Source organism: Battus philenor, unplaced genomic scaffold (genome assembly GCF_028537555.1).
Source record: "Battus philenor isolate CCGP_79_NKW_IND1 unplaced genomic scaffold, ilBatPhil1.0.hap1 SCAF_24, whole genome shotgun sequence".
NCBI lineage: Eukaryota > Metazoa > Arthropoda > Insecta > Lepidoptera > Papilionidae > Battus > Battus philenor.
This window is the reverse complement of record NW_027181687.1, coordinates 3,715,847-3,738,024: the sequence shown is the minus strand read 5'-3', so window position 1 is coordinate 3,738,024 and position 22,178 is coordinate 3,715,847. Positions and strand designations below refer to the sequence as shown.

The following is a 22,178-nucleotide window of genomic DNA, read 5'->3' as shown; positions in this document are numbered from 1 at the left end:
TTTAACTTCCAAATCCGCTGGCCGACGGGGTTACTTTTGTATCATAATACAATCTCGTAATGTCATCCCGAGTATAGTTCTTCCATGGCTTAAACGAGTGTGATCTTGCCAATAAGGCCTGATGTAAGACCATGTTTGAAACATAATAGGTGTAGTTTATTACTCTAAGCATCTTAATAATATTATTGAAGGATTTGCAATTATCAGATTAGGAGTGGTAACCACAGTTGTTTCGTCAAGTAAGCAAGTTGAAACTCACTATGGTTACTATATATACTTAAAATATATATACTTAGAATGGACTTCCGCGAGGTAACGCCTGATTCCATTAAATATTCACTATGGTTACACATATTATAAAAAAAGAAAGGTACTGTAGCGTTGAGTTTTATCAACAAATCAGAACTATCAATGAATAGTTAATCATAATTTTTTATAGGAAAATCGATGTGTCATCTTGTGTCCACTTTCGAGAGACGTTTTTTTAAGATAGGCAGGTCTAGATTTTTATAGCCAGGCTGAAATGATGAGCATAGACCTCCCTCGTAGATTTCTAATAGGATAGAAGCGGTCTGCGTCTAGCGTAACAAGGTCTGTCACACAAGGATAATCGTCAGGAGAGATGCCAGGCGCAATTCATAGGCTTTCTCCAAAGGTCACCACGATGATTAGTCTTGCACTGGCCGCATCCAGCAACTTCCCTTGATCTTGGCTATGATATCTAAGCATCTAATCGGAGGTTTATTCACGTGGTGATCTTTCTCACCCTAAATTGTTTCTGTATTTGACAATCAAGCTGTAAGTCTCCTCGAGTTTTGAAATGGGGCTTCTAGTTAAGGGAAGGAACCCTATAGATTTAATATTTTTTTTTGTCAAGCATTTACCCCATCGTAGATCTAGTCATCAATTAACATGAGGCGAGACAGAGTTGTTCGTAAATAAAAGTTGATCGTCATTATCAGGTTGATGACCTATTCGTCATTTAGTTCTAAATAAGGTATCCATTGTGAAATGCGTATTCATTAACAATCGAGTCATTGGATAAATTTGAACAATATTCGTTACGAATCTCGCCAAACGTTACAGTTTTTGGTTATATTTAAACAGTTGTTACACCATCCGCATATCACACATCTGCGTCCCAGATCATGAGGTGCAAATACTTTCTCTTCGGTTGCACAATGTTTTAATACATTCTATTGTGAGGCACTGTTTCTGTCGAAAATTCAGATTAGATAAATATGAATTGTTAAAACCCGGTTGTGAAATGTAAACCGACCTAAATTTTTGTCATTTTTCTCGTTATTGACAAATTTCATTTGCATTTTAGCATTTTATCCTAGACTAAAGAAATTGTTTGTAGAGGCAAGATGCCCCAAAGAGCCCTCAAACTTCGCTAACTTAAAAGAGGTAGGTTTAGGTTAAGCCTTCTCTGCGCTATGCCCCCCTGGACCTTCGGAATCTCCAAATGCCACTAGGGCTGCTGTATAAACCAGGTAAAAAAAACCGTTAATATTTAGAACTTCATCTGGTTGGAAACAATACAGCTGAATGCGTTTAACACTCGTACACAAACAAACACATAGACACACAAGCGTTCCGGTCAGTTGAAATAGTCCGAAACTATATTGTAAACTTTCTTTATAATACCTTAGAACGCTAGGAGAGGCAGATAACCTGCGATGCACATAACTAACTTCCAGGCTTGTACAAGCTAAGCCACTGTCTTTGTTATATCTTGAATAGAAGAATTTATTATTTTTCATTCATTAATTCATTCATCAAGTCAGCCGATGAACTCCTACTGCATAGCATAGTCCTCCTCCAAGGATCGCTACGATGACCAGTCTTGCGCTGCCCGTATACAGCGACTCCCGCAACCTTGAAAAGATAGTCTAATCTCTTAGGAGTAGGATGTCCAACCACTGCGCTTGCAAGTCCTCGATCCCTACTACAGAACTTTAAGGCTCTTGCCTCCATCCGTTTAGCGCGCGATGTGCTCTGTCCACTGCTACTTCATCTTACAAGTTTACTAGACTATGACTGTAATGTAACGGATTCATGTCGACAGCAATGACTGTCAAAATACTTAAATAGATTCTGATCATTATCATGTCAGGCTATAGACGTCCATTGCAAAATACAGGCCTAACCAAAGATCTTTACGATAATCGGTCTCTTACTGTCTGAACCCAGCTATTTCTTGTCGTTGATCCACTTAGTGGGGGATCTACGCTTACCGCGTGTACTAGTTCCTACAACACCTGTTTTTAGGGAACGACCTCCCGCTCCCTGACTGCGAACAGCGTGGGCGAATCGAGGTTGAATCCGGATCCATTCTTAGCTCGCCTGTGGTCCACACAGCCGCCCCAAGCTGCATGCACACAACACAAATACTACTTAGCTCTAACCGGGTAGAGTGCTTTACCACGTGCGAACTTCTTCGTGCAACTAGTACGCGCACATCTAGCTTTGTTCATTTTTAAGTTTTTAAGTTCACGGATCCTTCAACTCCGTGTGAACTCAGCTACTATGAAGCTGTAAAGGTCTTCCGGCTAACAGCATCAACAACAACCGAGAACCTTTCGGCCTACCCGGCCATAGCCACGAGCCATGTGCCCTGCCTGCTGTTGCTTCTAACGAGCAATTCTTTAAGATAACTACGTCTGTAGGCTTGATTCTTTTGGGGAACTTCTAATTTCTGATTCAACCTCGCAACAAAGATCGGTGTTTCGTATTGCTTTGGATATGTTAAAGTAAACAATATTCAATAAAAATTTATAAAGGAATGATGTAAATAAATTATATTTAAAAATATTATAATATCAAATTCCAATCAAACGTTCCCTTGCGGGTTCCGAAAAAAAGTAAATCCCATAAATCCCTATCAAAAACTCTAGAGCGGAGACGGTACAAGTCACATCTGTGGCGAAGCCCAAAAATGACAATGGGGGAGATGATAACACTTGAACCCACTTAATCCATGCTGTGAGCATATTTCTAATTCTTCTTGCATCTGTGACCGGGTCCATGGTATATCTCCATTCACAAGCGCAGCGGAAAGCGTATCCACACTAACAAATTTATTTTATAAACCAAACATAGCGTACAAGAACGTTACACGAATAAATTGTACTCGAATTGGTACAATAAATTTACATAATTACGGACATGCGTGATAAAATATACAATAAATTTTAATGTTAACTATTACAACGGATACAATAAATTTAATTTTCGATATAAAATTCGGAATACTTGTAAAAATTACGCAAATTTTCGTACTTTTCTACATATAAAGAAAAACACGTATTATATATTTCATTTTATTTATTATATGTACGAAATAAAAATTTGGTACACTGTAATAAATGTTTTTCTTATACGTTCAATCGGTTTTTAATTATTAATATGCATTTGTACAATAGGTTTATAAATTATTTACATTACTGACCGAATTAACAACAAAATAGATCAATTATAGTGAAAACTACTGAATCAATCCAGATGGAACGTTCCAGACTGTTTTTTTTTGACAAATGATTGGTAATAATTAAGTAAATGTAACTTTAGTTTTTTTGTCTAAAGTAGCAGTGGGTGAAAGGTTCTCGAGCGGCGAACACGAGCCAGTAGACGCGGTGGGTATACTCCCCCCCCCCCCAGTGGACTGATGATTTAGTTAAAGTCGCGGGAAGTAACAAGAAGCGGGCACTGCATGAACAATCATCGTGGAGATCTTTGAGAGAGGTCTTTCCTTGCGGTGGGCCTCTATCGGAATTATTGAGGAGTTGGTTTTACAAGCTTACTCAAAACTTTTTACATAATCTAAAACTTTGAACACAAATTAGTTTTAAAAGTCGATCTTGCTTCTGTTTGAGCTTATTGCAGGATATCTGTCCATGCTGCCTTCGGAATCATGGTAGATATAGGTTGAAGCTTGTCATTATTGGAAACCTTAATTCGGTTTTAGTTTCTATCGAATAATGCTCATCTGGCATTCTTCTCATGAGGTATATAAGTGATCTCTATAAGCGATGCTTAGTGGATAATAATAAAATTAAAAAGTAATAAAAATAAAAAAAATATTTATTCGAAATATCTTTGTCCCGCTGCCCGCTTCAGCTTCTGCATATGGTATCGCCTGAAGAGACCCTCAATTTAGGGGCATTTAAATGCAATGCGAAATTCATTTGCGTTTTTACAGCAAGCGCTTCTTTAGCTCTTCACTGTTTACCATTTTGTTTTATTGAAGCTATATTGTACACGATTTGAATTATAAATGAAGTAATGTTGTTGTAAGTATCTTAAAACAGAAATCTAAAATAAACAACTTTAGTGCGTTTTAGCTTGAGTGGTGATATCGTTTAATATTAAAAGCCTCTTGTATAAGTCTTAGATAAAAGTTTATTAATAGAGAATAACAAATTAAAATACATCCTGATCGACTTATTTGTGTGCAAAAGCTTTTAAGTTTTTACACCAATTTTAAATCACCTACATAAAGTAATCTCTTAAATACGTTACATTAATTTATTTATCATAATAGAATGCGACAAGTTATTAAATTCTGCTAGTACCAAGTCTGAATTTATGCAGAGACAGATTTGCCGTTTTAGGCCATAGACGTCCAATGCTGGGCATATCCATCCTCTAAAGATATCTCCTATAAGAGGGATATAACATAATCGCCATGTTTGGCAGGCGGGTTGGCGATCACAGTGTGGTATTATGGTACGCAGACGAAGCTGCTGGCCATCCTCTGGAAACTTGTTTGTGAACAGTGGCAATTATATATAATCAATGTACATATTGTGAATTAAATAAGATTTAGCACAGGGAATCGAACCCGGAACCTACGATCGCACGTCTCTATTCTGTACAGCTAAGCTGCCACTGTCTCAAAGTAGACAGATAGTAAACAATAATTAATTTTAATATGAAGTAATTTGAATTTAGAAAACGCTTTTCTTATAATATTATCGTATATTATTTGTGAAACCAGCGATTTTTTGGAAGGATGTATACATATGTCAATAGATATCAAATGAGTTGTACATAACACGAATCAACTCGTATATTTCGAAGAATTTTCTTCAGTAGTTTTTTTTTAAAGAGCGAAGTCGGCTTTGTTGTCATCTTTAACATAATTTTGGTGAATATATCAAACTTTCCGTACCACACAGTTTTCTTAGTATGTTCGTATAGCAATTATTTTTCTCTATATAGCTTGTATTAATTTTTACCTTTGTTTTTTTTTAATAAAATATCATCCATATAAATTAAACGTCTGTGGTTTTTTATTTTTATTTCTATTCAAAAATTTATAACAACAGTGTCACGTGTAATACAACAAGATGATTATTAAATATGTGTTCGTTCGAATATAATAATTTTTTAACAATTAAGTCGATTACTGTTATAGTTGTAGAAAGTTTAAAAAAGTAAAAATGTACCTCCTAAGTCAACAAAAAAACTTTAAAGCTTTTACATCTATCCCATCACCCTATATAAAGTGATCAGTGTGAAAATATGTTATTTTAATTTATTTTTTCTACTGAAATGCAACATGCCATAAACTTATAGCAGTACAGTCTGCAAAGACAGTTAGTAAACGATAATTAATCTTAATATATATTATACGCTTATTTTACTATATACCATTACGTTATTTATTATTTCTCAAACCATTGACTTATAGTGTACCATACAATTAATGTATGGTACATACATTCACCTTAAAACCCATAACCAATTACTCTGTATATAATATATGTGGGATCGTACAAATAAAAACTTAAAATTTTTTAACTAATTCTGGTTATATTTTTAGTAAATTATTGAAACACAACCTACAAGTTTTCTTTGTGACAGTTAGTCTCAATCAGTGTTGCAATATTAATAAATGTAAATACGAAATGGCAGTCGGCAGGCCACATAGCAAGCAGAAAAAATAGCTGCTAGGGCTTTAAGATTCTGGATACTACAGAATGGAACGCGCAGGGTAGGATATCCACCCACAAAATGTTCACAGGACCTTGTTAATGCCGTCGGAAGACGAATGGAGGCCGCTTGCAATCGGTGCTATTGGAAATCTATTGGGTGACGCGTTTGTCCAACTGTGGGCGAGTGAAATAGTTAGTGGATGGTTATAAACGTAAAAGCCTTTAGGTTAGACGTATAGCTTATTTTCCGTCATTTAATATACGGTAACCCTATCAAAAATCAATGGTTTCAGAAATAATAAAGAACGTAATAATTATATAATCAAAAAAAAACGTTTTCTAGATTTAAAATACTACATATTAAAAATTAATTTACAAATTAATAATTGTTTACTATCTATTCCAGCGGACTTTGAAATACCACATGTTACAAGTATGTCGCATTTTAAATTTTAAAAATAAATAAATGTGACTTTGACTAGTATAGAGTAATTGGAAAAAAGTGTAAAAATTGAAATGAGCTATACATTTATACCCTTTAAAGTCTGTATAACCTATTTTCAAATATCCCGTGAAAATAAAAATTTTATGTTTCATAGTTCAATACACGAACACTCCAAAACTAACTTCACAGTATCTGTCAGTTAAAAACGTGTACATTCAAAAGCCGGACGGGATGGATGATATTAAAAACAGTTTAACATTTGGTGCTTACGCCCTTAGAAGAGGCGCCCACAATTAATCCGCCACCCGTTTAATTCTATTAATGTTGTGTGCGCACCCTTATGACGGATAGCCAGGGGTAACATGTGTACACGGTTTATGCCAAATTGATTTTTCAATGTTCCTTTTTACCAATAATTTTATCAGACGTATTATGATAAATTACGAATGATTTAATTATAATATAAACCCTCTTATAATTTTTCTGGCTATTTTAATACATTCATATCTTACGAGATAGCTTAAAATATTTCAAATATATAAGGCGCTTGTAAAGACAAAATTATACATACATTTATTACTATTATATTAAAATATAAGCAAAAAAAATTATTAAGCTATTATTTTTTGGAAATATATAAATAATGAGCAGTGTTAGCCCTGTTGTAAAAAATTGAGATGAACGATCACATGTGATTCGTTTCCCGGGATACATCTTTTATAAATCACACTTTGTGCATTATTGTCACTGCTCTCAAACAAGATCCCAGAGCATGGGCTATAGACTAAACTGAAATCGCAAACCCGCTTGCTAAGTGTGGCGATTATGGTATATTCTCCCGTAGATATCTTTGGGAAGGTTTATGCCTGTTGGGCGTCTATTAGCTGAAACGATTAAATTTAAAAAAATATGTCGGTTAATATAAAAAAAATTTGTCAATGTTTTTAAAATGTGGGATGGTAAACCCTTTGACATTAAAATCTCAAAAGAAGTTATATGTATGTAAATTGGTAATCACTACCGCATTATCTCTTTAATACTCAATTAGTAGATATATAATCTATGCGTAAATATATATAATAAATAAAAATATTAAATTCAATTATAGTATGAAATACACCAAACATTATGAAGTTTACATTAAAGACATTTTAATACGAATATAATTACGTACAAGCAATAATTTTTTTAAAGTGTGTTTACCAATTTTTACAGTTTACAGTTACTATTATTACAATTAGTAGTTACTGCAAATATATATATAAATTATAATTTCAATGATGGTAGAGTGTTTAGTAAAAATGTTACAATTAAATTTGTCAAACAGCTTCAAGGGTGCTGATAGGGGCCATGTTAGGACCGCAACGTTTCTCGGTGTACGAAAACGCCCTTCAGAGAATCTATTGCAACAAATGTCAACCTATCGACTAAAGCCTATTATATAAGGGATTACCAGTAATGAAATATCTTTAATCTTTATTAGTTTCTGTGCGGGCAGATTTTTGTCGGTATTCAGTAGCGTTTCGCTTTGATTGGATAGTTTTTCCTTCTTAGAAACGTATTTGATTGCTTTGTGTATATATCAAATGTATTTTAATTTCTTTACACAAATTAAATAAACATTATAAATGATTATTTTTGTATATTTTATATTAGTTGAGTTTTATTTAGTCATAAAATAATTGATTATCAAATCAGTCGATAGACGCCCTCTGAAAGGCAAAGGTCTATCACAAAAATCTCCACGACTACCAGTCATAGGCACATCCCTCCACCTTTACCATGTCTTTGTTCCACCTGGTCTTTTACTAACCTACCCATGATAGATCATATGATGCATGAAAGAAGAGTGAGAAATATAAATGTTCGTGAAAATTAAATAATGTAAAATAGTCCCTGTCCCACTTAAGATAGGGGGTACGAGAGGCTCTCAATAGCGGGGGCTAAAAAAATAAATTATATAAAGTTCTTTTTTAACAAAATATAGAAAATTGCACGGATATTATATATATATATATATATATATATATATATACATATATATATATATATATATATATATATATATATATATATATATATATATATAGTGTCTATTGAAACTCAGTGCATTCACAGTTCACTATGAATACAACAAATATAACAATTATAGAATAGACGAGCATAGTGACTCATTGCTAAATAAGTGTAACAAGATAAGAGATATGTGTACGCAAACTTAACAACTTAGTCCGATTCCATTGATGAGAATAAGCTGCGGCTTATTCATTTATAAAAAAAACATATTTGTACTTCACAAAAATATTAACGGTGTACTAAACAAGGTTGACTTGTTACTAGTAGGATTGGGTTGTCGAATTCTAATTGCTCAATCGACATTATCTGTATAACTGAGCGTAATATGACCGTTAATGATGTTAAGCAACTAAATCTTCTGAACTAAGTACATACAACTTATTTTTGCGGGTGGAATAGAAACGATGGCTTGTACTTTAGTCAATTTCGCATAAATTTCGTGAAATAAAAATTATAGCATTTGAAACATGATAGAATGTTGTGCGATAAATTGCGATAATATAAAATATATATATTATTTATTTATGTAGTATCGAAAGTAGGAAATCAATCTATTGAGATTTTTTTTGACAAATTATATTTCATTCTAAATAAATTTTGTTTCAATGATTCGTATGTAATAGCCTTGTTTTGACTTTAACATTGACTTGCTAACTGAATCCAATTTATTTCACATTTTTACAATACAACAATATTTACTTCGCTTTGATTCGATTTTGACGTTTTAAATTTTATTGTAATGAATATTGTAAATGTATATTTACATTTGTAATGTGTATTTTTTCCTTTTTATACATACCTACTCAAAATTGTCATTAGCCAGAACACTTTTGGACTATTCTTTCTCTTTTATTACCATATTTCACGTGTATTTCACAAGTAAATGATTCGATTGAATTTTGATTTTATATAGATCAGTAATTATAGGTAAAAAATTGTTTATTTTTTTTAATAAACCTTATTTCGTGTTCAGGTGTCAAGCGGGAACCGGAAGGTGTGTGGTTGACAAGGCCCATAGGAACCAATGTCAAGCCTGTCGTCTCAAGAAATGCCTTGCCATGGGTATGAACAAAGATGGTAAGTGAAAGTTGATCATTATTACAACTAAATCTCAAAGATATCGATATATAAAGATTTTGAAACTTTAATTTGTAAATCGAATTGTCATTTTTGTTTTCGTGTACAAATAACGAAAACAAGAGGCGCTGAACAGTAACACGCCTTGTTTTTAGTCACTAAGTTAGATAACTAGGCTAGGTTACTTTGACAGTTGAGTAGACACGATCTTTTATAGGGCTGTCACTCAAGACACATTAAAATTACAATTCAAAGGAGCCCGAGAGGGCCAAACGGTTATTGTGGTGCTGCTACCAGAATAATATCGTTACTGGTAAAAGGTTCTGGATGTGCGTATACTCTGGTACCTTATTTAATGGAATCCAATCTTAAATTGCAATTTGAATAGTTTTAATCGAAACTGTTTCCTTATAAGAACTATTAGAAAACATTTATAGTTTTATCTAAATATCTAGTAATTTCAATTATGTTTAAGCAAAATAATAAACATTGTATTATTGAAAATATTGACAAGGCGTATAGACAATATAATTTTTTTAATTTCCAACAAGATTGGTTTGGAATGAATGATTCTCCAAGATAATTATTTTAGAAGTTCGAAAAACAATATTCAACGAATTTCTACGTTGTGTATTAAAAAAAAAAACCGATAATAAATATAACAATATAATTTTAAAGTATCACAGTACTCTTGTATATTATGAATACATTATAATATAATATTATTGTTAATTTAAAGAAAAAATATACATATGAATTTGTTTCATTGTAAATAGTTTTAACGAAGTTATAAAATATATAAGCAATCGTCGTCGTAGTTCGTCGCCATTTCAGTCCGTAGATGCCCACTGTAAGTCATAGGCCTCCTTCAAAGATGTCAATGGAATATATAACATAATCGCTACGCTTGGCAAACGAGTTGGCGATAGTAGTATGTTACAATGATACGCTGAGGATAGCCGTCCATCCTCTGGAAGCTGTAGTGAGCAATCAAAAACAATGCATTCAGTAAGCAAAACATTGTTACTCGCGAATAGAACTTGTGACCTGCGATCGCAAGTCCAGTCAACCTATGGGTTACTACTATTCATAAATAATGACAATCACTTAATATAAGTGGTCATTATTAAGCTTTATGTTTTTGTGTCTTCAATTTTAATAAAATGTTTTTTTTTTTCATTATAATTTCCGTACTGTGGAGTAATGTCTAGAAAGTACCGTCATAGTTAAAAAAATACAGCAGAATCATAAATATTTTACGAATGACTTCAAAGTACCTTTAATTATTAATAAAAATGGAAACTCTCAAAGTTCATTTTTCTATATTAAAAAAGACTTCTGTTTCGTTTCATTAATAAACATATCAGGTTATATCTTGAGTTTAGTATGCTTTTTAACCGTATCAGCAAATGCTATAGATTCTTTACAATTAAATATGTCATTTTCTGTCTCTTAAATTCATTCGTTGACTGACTAGCTTCTATCGTCGAAGTCATAAACATGAGAATATTTCTTAATAATAGAAACGTAACTAAACACTCTAAAACAAACAAATCTTTTCCCACAGTAAACCATACAATAGAGAACATCATAACACATCAAAACATGTCAGAATCCCATGGCGGGCGCACAAATCTGCGAATCGCTTGGCCCGTCACACACAACTTGCGGGTCAATTAGGCGTCGCAACATTCGCATGGACAGGCCGTCGGACCCTTCATATACTCATTGCTGATGTAAATAGAACTTTATATGGTCGCACATACGGTTTATTTTGACTTATTATAATTTGATATCTTACTGTTGGTAACAGATAAAGATAAAATTATAGATTATAAAAAACTAAATCGTAAATACAAGTAATGACATTGATATTGATTATCGATGTCTAAAGTTAGATGTATTTTCCCATTAAAGCACTAGTAGTGACTTAGTTCTTTATTTAGATTATATCTTTATAGATAAAACTTATTAATGTGTATATATTAAAGAATCAAATTGTAAGGTTAATGTTATTGAATCGACATTTATGAACGATTTCTGAAAATTTACGTATGATTGGCTGGTAAAAGCACTCACATATTTGACGACCTTATATTATTATATTATAATTATAAATTTAAATAATTAAAAAAAAAACGAAATTATGATATTGAAAAATGAAAAGTAGAGACCGTCCGGTTGCCAGGTTATCGGTTTTTTATAGGATACACTTTATAGAGTGCTCGAAGGCACTTTTAGAACTGATTGAGCCATCTCCATTCCTTTATCGGACTACTAGGCGAAGACAAAAGTTTTATCCATACGTTGTTGACATACCCAAAAGTAGAACTAAATGGTTTGACAGCTCGTTTTTGGTGAGAGTCGCCAAGATTTGGAACGACCTGTCTGGGTCTATTTTCCCTGATAAGTTGAACTCTGGAGCCTTTTAGACTAGAGTGAACAGGTTTCTTTTTGATGGGCGCGCACCACCTCCGTCTTCATCTATACTTTCCATCAGGTGACATGGAAGACAAACGCCTATTCCACTACAAATATATAAAAAAGACAAATAATATTCAAATAAACATTAATCGATATTAATAATCGACGTCTGTCGGTCGATGTTTTTCTAGAAATGCAAATTTCGGGAATATGCTATCGTAGTTGAGAAGTTCTTCCATTTTTCCACTTATGTAATATTTGTTTGTTTATTTATATTCACAAGCGACATTTATAAAAATACCGTTTTAAAACACTAAATTTAACATAAAACCTTGGACTGTACTATCGTTGTAAGAGGATACATAAGTAGATATGCAAAAATTTTTTTATGAAAATATTAGGGTTACCGGAAAGTTTCTGTCGACATATTGTACAGAATAAACTGATTGATCTTTACCGCTCCGGTATTGAAAATTTGTATACTAGATGGCAAAAGGTTGTTGATAACAAAGTTGAATATATTGTTGATTATAAATAAAAACTAGTAAAAATGTAGACGTGTGAATTTAACTTAAGAAAGCGATATTAATTTCCGGTCTCCCTAATAATCATTACGCAAATCCGATCCTCGTGTATTTTTTTTCGTTTTTGAACATTGAAAAATTTCATTAATGATTTTATCGTAATTTCTAGGAATTACTAAGTTGTCGCATGTTTCCTACTTGGAGTTGTAACTATCCTAGTTATTCGCATAAACCTTATTACGTATTATTTTATTTAATTACCTTATATTTTATTATCATGATATATCTCAAAATATCGTTATATATCCATGTTAAAAATGTTGCATTACTGTTTCTCTATCTTTAAGCAGCGATAGCCCAGCGGTAGACATCTGAGACTTGCGATCTTAGGTCGCAGGTTCGTTTCCAGTGATATAACCTTATATAATTCATACTTTGTACATTAATTATATAAGATTGCCGCGGCTCACAAAAAAGTTTTCAGGGGATGGGCAGCAGCGTTCTCTACGTACCATAGTTCTACACTGCGATCGCCAACCCGCCTGCCAAGGGTGGCGATTATGGTATATCCTCTATAGACAGTTTTGGACGAGACCTTTGCCTTGCAGTGGGCGTCTATGGGCTGACGACTACAACTACTTTACTAGCACTAGATTCATTGATTATACGAGTATATTGTTTTCATTTTTTAATGGCCCCCCGCAATTGGGGACTTCTCGTACCCCTATCTTAGGTGGGACAGGGTCTTTATTGGCAATTTAATTTTTTTTACATAATTTTTTATTTTCATTCTCTGCTTTCATTCTTCACATAATCTTTCATTCTATTCTTTTATGCCACAATTCTGCTTTCTTTCACTTTTGCTCTGTGTCCTTTCATTCCTCCCTCATTACTTGTTTCATTTTATCTTTTTTCTTTCATTTACATTTTTATTACACTTTATATCACATTTGAGTTACATTATATCACCCTTTTTCTTATTGTCTATTTAATTTTTTTTTGTATAACTTTTTTAATTTTTTTCTTGCAGCATGAGAGGAATTCTTCCCTAGTTTCCTTTCCGCCTATCAGGGAGGCTATTGTCTCCTCCCTGATTTTAACGCCAGACATTGATTATATTAGCCGATAGACAATCACTGCAAGGCATAAATCTCAGACGATTAGTCGCATCTACAATTAAATTTATTACTTATTCCTAACATATAAAAGTAGTCAGTAGTTGTTTAGTAACTTATTTTTCACATATTAATGTATGTCCTGTGAACTAGGTTGTGTTGTGAGACTGCATTCACATTGCTCATCATAGGGTCGTTAGTTAAAGCAATTCCATAACAAGTTTCACCGATAGACTTGTTCACGGCAAGGGTTTAGGATAAAGCGAGAGAAAAAAAAAACGTTTTACATGAAGCACGCGCCGACACGTGCCGGTAACCGCTCCGTATACAAATGAAGGCTTACGGAACCCTAAAATATTTTCTATTTAATTTTTTAAGTCGTGCATACATTTGTTAGTTTTGTGCGTAACGTCTTCCACCGATATGGGTATGGTGGAAGAATTTAAATAGACTGTGAAATATGGTTTCTTTGGTCAATTAGTTTACACTATTATCTGTAATAAATTATCTGTGAAGGATCTCAGTATCTTTTTTTGTGAAGGATGGTCATTATATCAGCTGACAGATGCCAACTGCTAGAAATAGGCTTGCCCTAAAGATCGCTACTAGCGACTACCTATCTACCTACTATCGCTCGCATCTAGCAACTTCTTAATTTTCTCCTACTCAACCTAATGGAGCTTACACACTACGCCTACCTGCTCCTGGTCACCACTCGAGAGCCTTTCAATTGCTACAATACATACACTATTAACCGTGAAAATTCTACGATTATACTTGTGTTAATCTTTTAAAGAATTGGCACGGTACATTGTCCTAAACTTTATGGCATTTAACGATCTGTAGCGCTTGGGCAGCGACTTGAAATAAAATAATGTACTCATTAATTGTATATTTGAGTAAAACTTCCAAATTGTATTGTTTACATGTATAAATTTTAGCTGTATTTTTTTTATTTAATATTCTTTATTGTACACGTTAAGATACAAGTACAAGTAAGTTACAAAGTTACAAAGTACAAGTTTTCCAATAATATACAAAAAGGTACAATGAGCGGTCTTATCACACAAGGCTGTATTTATCCTTAAGAAAAATTGTAAATAATGATAAAACGCTGTCGTGTCTTGCACCTGGGAGAAGAAAGATCCGTATTAAATAGCGGCAACCCTCTCCCAACCAAAAAAAAATTGTATAAAAATCACTAGTGACACAAATTAGAATTAATAAAAAAGGCGATGAACAAATATTTATAAATATATATATATATATATATATGTATATATACATATATATATTTATGTATATATGTATATATATATATATATATATATATACATATATACATATATATATATATATATATATAAAATCAGAAGGTGCAGGAAAGGGGGCTTCTAAATCTTCCAGTTGAAAATCTACGACAGAGGCCATATATATAGCACTAGATGTTTTACAGCTGAAGTTATGATGACGATAATTAAAAATACAATCTAGCTAAGGATGTCACTTACTACTACTACTACCTACTACCTTTTTATTTACGTCGATACGAGTAAAAAGTCTTACAATTATTATAATTGTCTTTTATGTAATGCGATTGTTATTAACCGCTAAGTGATCTACCCTCACCGACACTTGTTAAGTTCGGAGTTATTATTGAGTAACCCTTTCTGCCCCGGGGTTTTCTTTATTATAGCTTATGTCGCACGTTCACATTGTTAAAATATAATGTTCGTTTCATTGAAAAATGTTACAGTTGTATGGAAACGGCTTCCATATCAATTGCAATATATTACCTCTATATGAATATAATTCACACACATTAGTATCCTTCTGTTTGGTACAATTACAATTAATATTTTCCTTGACAGCTCTTGAATCTCAGAGTTTACTTTTTAGTTCGCAGTTACCCAAGTCCCTTCTAAATTATTTCCTAGGTTGCCCTTCCTAAAACGTTGTTTACGTTGTTTATGTTTACAATAGCTTTCTTGTATCTTCATATTGTCATGTATATCTTAAAGAACTAAAACAACAATTTAATGTATATGAAATACATTAATTTGTTATCATTATTGATACGAAAAATTTCCTTCATATTTTATCAGACATATTTTTTTAACGTTTATTCAAGATAGTTTGTTTTTTAACTATACTTTAGTTATAGGTGTGGTTTTGTACAATGACTTTTGACATCTTATAGATTGTGACAATATGGCGTTACAGTAGAAATTTTTGGACAGCTGATAAAAACAAGGAGTTAAGTAATTTAATGATCCTCTCTTGATGTTATCCTGGCACAGCCTCAATAATTCAGAGGATAATAGAACAGGTGAAAATCTAAAAGTGCAATGTCTGGGATATATGGCGGATGTATTACCGCTTCCTAAATTCTCTTAATTTTTACTAGAGATCTATATAGCTCTTTTTATTTCTTATTATTCATAACATTTGGGAAATATTCCCCCACTTAATCACACTTGGAATACGTATACGCAGTTATATTGTTTATTTATATTCTTTATTGTACACGCTAGAAAATATATATAGTTATATGTAATTTGAATACGTCGTAAGTATATTTATATCAATGTTTTATCTGCTATTTAAATTATTTATTGTTTTTTTTCCACATTTTTATCATGTATTTACTTCATCTACCTTGAGATAATTGACTACTGAAAAAAAACTTTAAGAATGTATTGACAATAGATAGTTTCCGCATTTGACGTTTTGTTTCGAACTAAACGCGTTTGAGTTTATGCGGTACAGATTCATATTGTAGTACAACAGATGCTTCTTTCAGTATTTATTGGTAAATATGAATGAAAACCTATATTGTTCACTTACAATTGTTACATTATTTTTTTTTCTATTGGAATGCGACTGGCCAACAACTTCTGGCAGTATAAAGACGGTATGGCTAGTTTTAAATAAATATATATATGCCACACGTCATAAAGACTAGCCGTAAATATATGCTTACTTAAGTTCTTAAAATATTTTTTTTATAATATTAAAGGCTTGGGAATGGGAACGGGAATACTCTATTAAGAATATTGTGAATGTAACCACAATAAAACCCTATGTATTTTTTACGGGTTCTTCTCAGGTCAGTGTGCATTTAGGACCTATTTAGCTTTAGATTTAAGGATGCCTTATAGAAGAGTTCAAGTGAGTGAGTCACTTTAAATAAGTGATTCCCAAAGGGGTCTATATCGACCCCTAGGGGTCTATGACAACCTGCAAAGGGTCTACGACAGCGAAAAAAAATTTGGGGGTCCATGAAATGAAAATGGGGGTCCATGATAGTGGATCTCAACACATACACTGATAGTACCTATTTACTTACATCATACTATCTTATAAGATCAAAACATTTACATTATTTATAAAAGTACCTATGAAGTAAAAAATTTGTTTATTTAATGTTACGTATATTTTACATAACAGATACGAAATTTTATTTTGAGTAGTTTTAATTTAAATTCAATTAATAAAGGTATAAATTAACATGTGTTTTTACTTTAAGTTTTTAACACTAAACTTCATTACAGTTAGAAATTTACAAGAAATCAATATCAGGTAAGTAGGGGGTCTACCCAACACGGAAAAACATGGTAAGGGGTCTACGACACAAAAAAGTTTGGGGAACTCTGCTTTAAATGATCTAATAATCTGCTTGTGCAGCCGACGGGTATTGGGGCTGAAGGTTCTCGTTTGGTGTCTGTGAACCGGTGGGTTCGTAGGCAGGCGGTGCGGGTGGAGGTTATGTCGGAAGCGAGTACAAGACCGAACATAGTGAACACCTAAAGGTCAGGTCAATGCCTTGCAGTGATCATCTATCTGTTGATAAGAATGAATAATATATTGATCTTTAATATTAATTATTCATTATATTCTTACCTATTCAAGTTTCAAATTTGAAATTCTCTATATATCATTTATAGATAATAATAATAAAAAAAAATAAGTATCGCAAACGTCATTAATGAGAAATGCCCTTAAGCCGATTGCGTCGGCCACACCTCTCGCCTAACGACCGCATATTCTCACCACCATTGTCAATTAAGCAAAAACTACAAAGCTCAGGCCCTCGAGCGTTCGTGTATTACATTCAAATGAGGGCCCCCTGCGAAACCGGGATGTTTAACCGCACTTGTGTCTAATTCTATTTTAACAATGTCGTTAGAGTTGCTTGCGTTAATTACACACGAAGTTGATTAGCAGAAACCTGGAAGCTTTATATGTATACACTACGTATTACTCTATCTTTTATTTTTTTGTTTATTAAATTAATGGTGTATCTCAATGGCAATGGATTCTGTGCGCAACCACATAAGTTAACCTGCCCGTTGGGCTACATAAGAAGTTTGTTTTACTATAATCATAATTATCTTTATTATCTCAACAATAGCACGTCCATTTCTGGACATAGATCTCATCCATATTTTTTCCCTAAGACCTGTTGGAAGCTGCCTGCTTCCAGCGTTTACCGACAAACTTACGTGATCTTCACTAAAGAACTTTAAGGTCATGTCAGTCCTCTGTTCAGCGCCATCTGTCGCCTGCCTAACTTTGATTTTAATTTGCCAATTCGCTGGTTTATGTCGATTACTTTCGTTCGTTTATTCTCTCGGATCTCTTCATTTCTGATTGAATCTCGTAATAGATTTCTCTATTTAGAACCTGTATTTGAAACTTTTTAAACTCTTATTAAATCAAAAATTTATATTCGTTAGTTGCAATTATTGCAGTGTTAAAATTTAAAAAAAATCCGTCGAAAGGCACTTCGTTGTTCTGTCTGTCGGCCAAATGTCAGTATGTGCAATAGCATGATCCAAGAGATGAAACAGATAAAACCTCTAGCGAGTTAAAGTCGAAAACTCCCGATTTCAATTTCCTACGATTACCATATCGAGCAAGCGTTGAACAATGAAACGTTGATCCAATTGAACACGAAAAGAAACTGTCAAAAAGATGTGCCAATGTAATGAGGGCGCTGCGGCGGGCCCCGCGGCACGCCCGACGGGAAGCTTTTATTGTGTTAAGCTTGGCATTATTTTGCACTTGGCTTTCTCCCGTGAAAAGGAAACACTTAATTCGGTTACACTTTGAGATGTCGACGCTGCAATCTCGTTACGCTTGGTCGTCGGGACGCCGCTTTACCTTGTCAAACGCCTCGCCTCCGCTTCTGCTTCAATTAGATTAATTACAGGAATAATTTCGTTGCTTTGACTTAGTTTTACTGTTTTGGAATTTGTTCTATTCACATTCCATCATTATAATCGTTGACAGAAAACTTAATAATGCCCTGAAATGAACATTCACACCCTTACGCGGTGGTATTTTTAAAAGATAATCAAGATAATGAAGAGAACTGGTACTGTACGAGTTACGAACATTTATTTATTTATACTGTACACCACCACTTTATGAAAGAATTATATCAAAAAGGTAATGTAACAAATTAACATAGATAATAACTAGAAAAAGAAACAATTTATATAGAGGTACAAGAGGTAGTCTTATCTCTCAAGGCGACTGCTACCAGACAATCTTTGGATAAAGATGAGAGACGTAAAGGAGCGAGCAGTTTAGGGTGTACATAATTTAAAAAACAAGAATATTCTACAAGTGATTCTTGAAAGTTGTGGACCTTTTAAGATGCCAATACAGGGGATTATATTCTTATCTTATTCTATTATATTCAGTTTAATTGTAATTTCTATGAAAATAAGTTCAAGTGACAAAGAAATCTGCATGGAAGTTTAAAGGAAAAGTTAGAGAATAAAATAATCTGTACGATTTGAAATTTAAAAAGAAAGACCATAAATTCGTTAAGTCCATATTTAAAAAAGTTAATAAGTTAAAACGCTTCTAATTTATAATCCAAAAGGAGGTAGGACAAGTAGATACCTAATATGTGGACAATAATAGTCTTCAACGAGGACGAGCTTATCAGAAATTTATGTGACAGGCCTATGTTCAGCAGATTCATAGAAAAATATGCATAGAGTATAATATATTATATAACGATAATTAAAAAAAATAATGTTCCTTTTTTAAAATTTGGTCATTAGGTTAGCGTGTTGAGAATTTCTAAAGCGTCGAATCTTTTTCATGAACACTGCATAATTTTAACATTGACAGAAGATAGAAAGTAGAGAATTAAAGATTCATTTGTAAAATTAAATGCTAATGGGGTGATTTCAGATTTTAATCCTGGATTGTACCTTTTCCGTATCGCTTCTAGTTTGTTCTTACCGTGTACAGTCGAATTGAAAATTGTTATTTGTTGTCACATTTTTAAATTTCTTCATTAACACCTTTTTGATGATATCTTTATCATTTTAGCTGTAGCATGTATATTCAATGATGGACATAGCCTCACATAGACTTCCAATAAAACTGATAGGAACAGGCTTTGGTCAACAAGGTTGTCAGTCCATCTTGTGGATATCCTCTTGCATATCATTCCAGATTATAGACCAGGATTGTTTTTTATTTATTCACTTAATTCAACGACATTCGTACATGGTTAAAATTCCTTCCACCCGTACTAAGCATTTTGCTAATACTTTTATAGTAAGAACAGCCCAGAAGTGGAAAAACCTACCGGCGTCATTGTTTCCAGTCAATTATAACCTAGGTGTTTTCAAGATAATAGAGAATAGGTTTCTTCTCGACAAGCAGGTATCATCACAGACCTTATCGGTTAAGATCAGGCGAGAAAGAAGTCAAATGCTTCGCTTATATACGATAAAAAGGGAGCTTGATGAAATTATCGATTTTTATTATTGATCTCAAACCAAGTCTAAGTAACCATGTATTTATATTAATTTAAACATAATTCAGTAGTCGTAATACAAATACAAAATAAATCTTTTTTCTTTTTTTAACATACTATTGGCAACATATTTAGTTGAAAGTAGAATCTACTACGTATTTGGTTGATAAATGTCTCATACCTGAGAAGAATAAGCGAAAGAAACTCAGTGAGGCTAAGTATATCTTTTAAAATAATATAATATACTTAATAAACATTGAAATATATATAATAGCCTGGAGGCGATCATACAATTCTCAGTGTTATGTTCTAAGATGTCATTAACAGTGTGGTAACCTTAAAGAAATTGATTCCTTGTCAATATTTTTTAAACCCAGCAACAGCAGCTTTCTGAACATTATCTAGGATCCTATTGTAAAAGCGTTCATATTGTCTATATATAGATTTGCTTACTTTAAGTGCAGGCTTAGGTACACAAAATTAGTTTTTTGATTCCGGTATTTATTATTGTTTACACCTTACACACAGCCTTAGACGTGGCGTCGATAGGCTTCTACAAGGTGATCAGGCGATATAGTAATGGTCGTGCGAAGTGGCTGGATACGAGCAGCGAAAGATAGCATCGTTATGATCTTTGGTTAGGCCTGTGTCTTGCAGTACTGCACAACTCTTTATAAACGTTTATATTTTTGTGGATACATCAATACCTCGCTTTGTGTCGTTTCGTTTTGTGTATTTTTTTTTTCGAAGTTGCGTCGCTGCTTAAATAGTACTAATTTTCACTGTGCGTAGTTAGATTTTTGAGGTTGCATTATTTTGGGTTCGAAGTCTTTATTTTTTTTTGAAATTTTATTTTTTTTAAAAAGATGGGAACACTTGTTTCTAATTATGGTGCATCAAAACTCGGTGATTCCCTTTCTGACTAAAAACAACGCAATTTGAATACAGTTTTATTTTCACTTTGTTTTGCTAATTTTAGAGTTCAGTTTCGATTACGTAGTGTGTTGTAATGTAGTGTTTCGTGCTTTTTTTAAAAGAGAATAATAAATTTAAATAAATTTTTACGTGTTGTTTCTGGTTACAAAAAAAGGTAAATATTTTTCCAATTTATTTATTGGCAGAGTTATATTTTTTTTTTTAAGGTTTACTTTGTTCAATTTTCTTTTAAAAAGGATAATTTTCGTAACCCTAGAACCTATCTTCGATCTTTACATTTTGCTATAGAAAATCTTAATTCACTTTGCGGCGTTTCAATTTGCGTCGTGTTTTTTTGGAACTTAAACACGACGCGAAGTGAGGTATTGGTGTATACAATACTTTTACATGTATCTAGACTATCAATTTATCTATCAACAAATAAAGAATCGATTCGAAATAAAAATCTCCAAGTTATAATGTTTTAACAAATATCGTATATACGTATAAATTGATTGCATGCACAACTGTACGTAAATCCGACATCGCGTACCCTAACACTTAACTGTTTATACCGGAGTTAAAGCTATAGCAACAGACACTGATTAATGCGATTTTAATCCTTCCATAAACCCCCCAAATCCGACCCTGTACTAATCGCTCACAAATCCCGAAGTCAAAACTACCGAACAATTGAATATAAACTTTAACACGTAAGTCATTAGGATGAGATTTATATATTTCAGTTATACTCTACCGAGGCGTTAGGACGGATTTATAACTTTTAAGGTTTGTAAATATACATTTAATTTTGAATGGAATAGGGTCGTTTATTCAATGTCCAGAATTATAAATTTTATACTTCCGTAAGTT

General features: G+C 32.9%; 1 protein-coding gene across 1 annotated transcript in view; it reads left to right on the top strand.

Moving 5' to 3' along the window:
• Nucleotides 1-22,178, top strand: part of LOC137924708 (photoreceptor-specific nuclear receptor-like) — a 53,319-nt gene that overhangs the window by 13,390 nt on the left and 17,751 nt on the right. Inside the window, exon 4 of the mRNA XM_068768127.1 lies at nucleotides 9,437-9,540. Coding sequence (XP_068624228.1) covers nucleotides 9,437-9,540 — 104 coding nt within the window. The remainder of the gene's footprint in view (nucleotides 1-9,436; nucleotides 9,541-22,178) is intronic.